At 37.4% G+C, this 6,000-nt stretch overlaps 1 protein-coding gene across 1 annotated transcript in view; it reads left to right on the top strand.

Moving 5' to 3' along the window:
- LOC142354290 (contactin-associated protein-like 2) overlaps nt 1-5,033 on the top strand; it is a 149,243-nt gene extending 144,210 nt beyond the window's left edge. The window contains exon 24 of the mRNA XM_075406554.1: nt 4,690-5,033. Within this exon, the coding sequence (XP_075262669.1) occupies nt 4,690-4,883 (194 nt within the window). The 3' untranslated portion in view covers nt 4,884-5,033. The remainder of the gene's footprint in view (nt 1-4,689) is intronic.
- Nucleotides 5,034-6,000: the final 967 nt, after the last annotated feature.

Here is a 6,000-nt window from a genome sequence, read left to right on the forward strand (position 1 = left end):
GATTAACGATTTTGACACGATTTTAAGACGAGACAAGAAATTAAGTGAATTTTTAAATGTTGCCCCTTTTATCAGTTATTTTTGTTTTTGGCGCTTAGTCTTTTTCATGACAGGCCTCTTCGGCTTTGTAATCACTCATATTTGAACCTACTCGATAGTTATTTACATCTAAGCGTTTAAACAACTAAGATTCGACATTTTTTAAAAAGTTTTCTCGTTTCTGAATTTTAAAATTTTGTTTTTGTTTGTCTGTCGCTTAGTCGCATTGATGAATGTTCTCCTTTGTTCACTAATGATTAATATTTTTCTATATTAGGTGATTCGGGCTTGCTGATAACGTTTTTTTAATTGCTCTAACGAAGTTTGTTGCAATTATATTAGTCCTATCGGTCTTTTTCAATGCCATTTTTCGTCTGACCCATTTGACTTTTCGTCCTCAAAACGGGATAAACAGGTAGCGGCCAGCGAGCATTAAATGCTCTTAGAGCCTTTCAGCTCAATAGTCTCCAAGTATGCGATTCAAGGAAATTGTTTTGGAGACTTGTATTTATGGTGTGAAGGGCGGTTCTTAGAGGTTGACCCCCCCTCCCCCAACCCCACATCAGCCCCCTCACTTCCACCCCCAATCACCACCCCTGCACATAGTTCAGGCTGGAAGGGCCCGTGCTGCTCTCCCACCGTTGCACCCTTTTCCCACTGTTGCCCCCCAACACCCTCCTCCTCCCCCCCCCCCCCCATCAGCTCCCCAGTGCACCCACCGCTGAGCTCAGCTCGCGCCCCTTCTTAGCCTCACTATACAGTGGCTAGCTACTGACGAAGCCAACAGCTCGCTGGTTGTTCGAGAGCAATTCGCCCGACGTTAGTCGTTTATGTTTTTTGGTTGTTATACCATTTTTGGAAATTTTTGTGAATTTTTTCCTCCATTAGTTGCTTCTATTGTTACGCTGTACCCTAAGTGGTTTTTTTTTTAAAAAAAAAAATTGATGGGTGATTTTCAATGATAGTGGGGTTGATATTGGAGATTTTACGGTTTAATCGCGTTGTTTATTGACAACGGCTATTCATAATTTCAAAGACGTATTTTTTGAAATGTGCTGTCTAAGGGACTCATTATGTGGGGACTCTGTGATGTTATGGAACTAAACTTGGAGAACCCCATTTTCCTGAAAGAAAATATGATTTTTTTGAAATTTTCTTTTTCAATCGCAATGTAGGTCAGTGTGGTCAACTGTGGCTTTTTTCCGGATTTCTGCTGGCTAATTTTGACATTTTTAATGTTCAGACGTATTTAAAATTGACATAGTGATTAACTGAAAGGTGATTGCTCCATCTGTTTGCTGAAGTGTGACTACCTTTTTACAGAGATGATCTTCATCATGGTATGAATAAATGTCTGCAATATTCCCCCCTGTAATGAGGCTAAACACATTATTAGCGGTGCAAAAACAAGGATCACTTTGTTCACACATTGTGATGAAGACAAAAGTTTTGTCAAAGGGGGAAAACGAGTCTTTCCCATTATAGCACCCCCCTCCCACCCCCACGAAATTGTAGTCCCCCCATTATGGTATAATTACCATGATTGGGGCTTTAGATTAAGGGTCCACTAACCTGGGGGGGGGGCTACAATGGGAATGAGCCAGAAACAGCTCTTAAGACCAGCATTGCATGATAAAGGCTTTGAGTTTTAACCTTATTTGGATACTTTCGGAGGACTTTGATTTAGCCAGGAAGTAACTATCGTCCTAGACGTGTAATAGGGTGAAGAGTCTAATTGCATTAACCTAAAAGGGGAAATATCAGGGGGTGGAAAAGAGGGTGGCAAAGTGAAAGAGGCGGCATGGGGAGGAATAATTGGAAGATGGTGTATACTGCCTATTTCCTAACTTAAATAATAAATCATCGTAGGTTTCAATACAAAATTTGTCACGTAAGATTAAGTTCTGGATGAATCATTCAAACGGAAAATGGTTGTCCACTTTTTTAATTAATATCTTCGAAAATTTCTATTACACATTTGATTTTTTAGATTTAAAAAGGCTTTGAAGGGAAGTTTAATCTGCTGGTTTGATTAAATTTTTACTGTAAAAATTAGAAGGCTAGAAGGTTAAAAATAAAAAAAATTTAGGTGTGAAGATTGATTGCCGTTATGCGGAATCTGATGACATGCTTCCAAGTTCCGAATTTTCTTTGATCTACATAATTGCGATAATTTTGAATGATGATCAATTGCTCTCTAGCTAAAAGTCTTACCAGCGGCTTTCGGCTAATTGTTTTAATGTCATAATTGCTTTCTAGCTAAACGCGTACTGATTATGTCCATCCTGTCAAGATTTCTTTTTTGAAAAATTTTTAAAATTCGAAATGGCTGGTTTTTGGAACCAAAACATTTGTTCTGACTTCCTAAGTTTCAGCAAATAGTTCATGTTGAGAAACCGCAACAGTAACTGCAATAAAATTAAATTAGCATTCAACACATCAATTTTAATAACAGGTTTCAAGGCATGTTGAAAGGTCATTTTAAGCAGGTTTTAGCGAATTTGTGTTCTGTGAGTGTGATATAAACTTCTCTCAAATTAATGTTTCTTGTTACTAAAATCATTCTTTAGCATTTACATTTTCAAACATGTAAATTAAGATAACCATTTGGTTAATGTTACTTGCTGTAACATTTTAAAGCCAACTATACATCAGGTTATTGCGCTCTGTAAAAAAGCGCCATCCAAAATATTTAAATTCTGAAACCCTTTTTATGGGAACGTGTTCGTTGCTTTTAAGCGTATACTCTTTTTTCCTTAGACTTGTGTTTCGAGCTTTTTTGCTATTGGAAGCTGCGTCCCCTAACGAATGCAGTTTCCAACAATTGAGCAGTTACCCCATTTAGACATGCATTTGGAAGTCAAGGAAATATTATTTGTACGCCTATATATGCTAATTTTTTAATATTGAACTTCTTGTTGAATTGTTTTGCCTGTCTAAATATTTTAAGAATTTTCTTCAACAAAATTTTTATTGGGAGTTTTTGTTAAGATAGATTTGGTGCAATTGGTTTGCTGTCACAAGTACCATTTTTGACATTGGGAATTGTACGTATAGCTATTTTGTGACTTAAGTTCTGTCATACAATAAGTCCCCTATTTATTGTGCAGCTTTTTAACCGTCAGTACCTTTGTCAATAGTGTTTTGTCCCACATAAACAATGTCACTTTCAGAGTTCGTCCTATATCAATAATGTTGATTAAATCGAAAATATTAGCGGAAGGATAGGATTGTATAGCCGCCTCAGCAACTTTTTTGCTTCGTATGAAAGATCTGAAAGTGATTTTTGGTTTCTGGTGCTGCCTTGAAAAATTTTGTCGTCCCTTCAAAAAAGTACATCCTACATTGCTTTAGCAGATAAAGCTTTTTAAGATCCAACAACTCTCTAGGTCGGATTAATAGCCACCGGCAGCCTTTCAAACGGCTATTGTTTCGGCACTCTCCTTTTTTCGCTTTAACTTTTGAGCACGTTTTTCGTTTTACACAAGTCTAGATTTTCATGTTTGACTTCTGACTTAGCTCACTCACTGTTCCAGCTGAATGGATTCTAACTTCTTTCACGCATTGAATTACGCAATGTAGGGAATACGGTAAATGTCAAAAGATCAATTTCAAAAGAAAAGGGATAAACCGATGAAGTCCGGTCATTAAGTCATAGTGCATTAAGTTATCAAAGTTCATTAGAGCGATTGCTAGCTGTTATTAATTGCTCTCGCTGTTATTAATTGTAAACGTGCGTGTCTTTTTTAGGGAAAATTTTTGCTTGACGGTTTTGACTTTTCGAGTGACTTTTACGCCCTTGACTTGCGTTTCGCGTGATCTAAAATTCTCTCTAACTCACAATTTCAAGCAGCTGAACTCAATTGGCGGCAATTTAATACTAAAAGTCGAATGAAAAGTGCGCTGAAACTGGTCCCATTTTTTACTTTAAATCTTAATAGTGGTATATGTTAACCTCTAATGTGGTTATTTGAAGCCCACTATTGAACTTCTTAGTCCCATTTAGGCTCCCCCGCCCGATTGAAGCAGGCTGCAATTGATCAGAGCTCCCACTAGTTGTTCGAGAGCAATTCTTCCGACGTTTAGTCGGTTATGTTTTTTATTAAGTTTAATACCCTTCAGTTTAGAAGCTGAAGTAAGTAAGTATAAGTTAAGAGTGTAACTGAAACTGAACACTGAATTAGAACAATTTTTGAAACTTAGGGAAAAAGTTGTCAATTTGTATCTCTTCTTTTCTCTTTTTCTGTTTCCATCCAAATATGCGTCTGGCGCGTCAACGGCGGCTATTTTCCGGCATTCTGCCGGCTATATATTTGTTTGTGATTAATTTTGGTTGTCTTGGTTCAATGCGAGTTCTTGAGTGCCACGACCTCAATTGTGATCATGATTTGAAAGCCAATCAGTGATAACTTTTGATTTTCATTCACACTTTATCGAAAAAAGTTGTTAAGATTATTTTTTGCTATTTAAATTGTTAAGAAGTAAGAAGTTTTCCTATGAAAATTGAAATGATGAGAATCCTCATTTTTTTCTGAGATAACTTTATTCTAGCGAGAACTTGTTGTATTTTGACAAACCTGTTTTTTTACAACGTTATCAAAATGCAGAGGTTATGTACTCCCCGTGAGATAAATGGTTGTTTGTTTTTAGGCGTGGGAATAGTTGGAGCGATTGCCCTTATCATCATAGCATTGGTTGCAATTCGCTTTTTCAACAGAAAAGGATCTTACAGAACCCAAGAAGATGCAGGTGCCATGAACACATACGACCCAAATACTTTCGTCACGGGAACATCCAGAAATAGATACCCACAAATCACAACCAGAGATGAAATATTCCTTTGATCCTCCCCACTTTTTCTGAACTATATAATAGTTACAAAACTGATTTTGCTTTGCCTATAAATTTAGATTTAACTCATTTGCTCATTCCTATTATAGTGTTGTAGACCACTCCCCTCCCCCAGCTTAGTGGCTGTGAAACCTACTAAAGATGCTCCTCAATTTGCGATAATACCATATTGGCGATGGTGGGGGGGGGGGGGGGGGGGGGGGTTGGGAGATATTTTTCGCCGTGTTCTGTAATTGGAAGGAACAAACTTACAAGTAGCTAGTTGATTAGTTGATGACGCTCCTTGCTTTGAACTTCGTTCTTGGTTCAAAATTCAAGATCTACGATGCTGAAAGTACGGCTTTAGAAATCTCGCATCTTTTTATGAAACAAAAGCCACACAAAGATGTCACCACGCAGAGCTAACAACATGTTTGTTTGATAATGAACCAGTAATTTGATTTGAAGCTCGAATGTGCTTAATAATTATGAATAAATACTGGGTCAGATCTTATCCGAATTCCCTTTTCGCCCTGTAATTTTTCAACCCTGGAATTATAAATTGATTAAGAAATGGGTCGTATTAAGTGTTAAAAGTTTAGAGGGGGGGGGGGGTCGCTGAGGAGACGGGGGTAAAGCTGATCTTTTTACTCCTACATTTGTCGCCGTGCTTTTACTTTAATTTCGAGGAGTATGTTTGCTTTACTTTTACTTAAAACAAAATTCAGTACGCCACTTTTGACTTTCCTATTCGGGTTCAAAAATTTGTGGCCTTATGATACCGAAGCAATTTAGGTAGATCGGTGAGGTGGATGGAGCGAGCTTTCTATTGTAGCACAAGTAAAATTCGGTGAAAATTAAGAAAAGTAAAGCAATTTTATCATTCTTTTCAGGGCGTCTTTTCTCGACGTATTAGTCGCTGTTATAATTATAACTGAAGCTGTAACGGATGTTTCTACGGTCGAGAAATATCTGATAACTTTTGGAGCCGTTTGAGCTGATAAATTACGAGCTAAACTCACTTTTGATTTAAAAATTCAAATCTAGAATGATCATTCGGAACTGTGTCTTTACTCACATGAAGGAATTTTTTGTATCCATTAGCGCGTGTGAAAATCTGTTGCGAACTTT

Source organism: Convolutriloba macropyga, chromosome 15, assembly GCF_964194025.1.
Source record: "Convolutriloba macropyga chromosome 15, txConMacr16.3, whole genome shotgun sequence".
In the NCBI taxonomy this organism is placed as follows: domain Eukaryota; kingdom Metazoa; phylum Xenacoelomorpha; order Acoela; family Convolutidae; genus Convolutriloba; species Convolutriloba macropyga.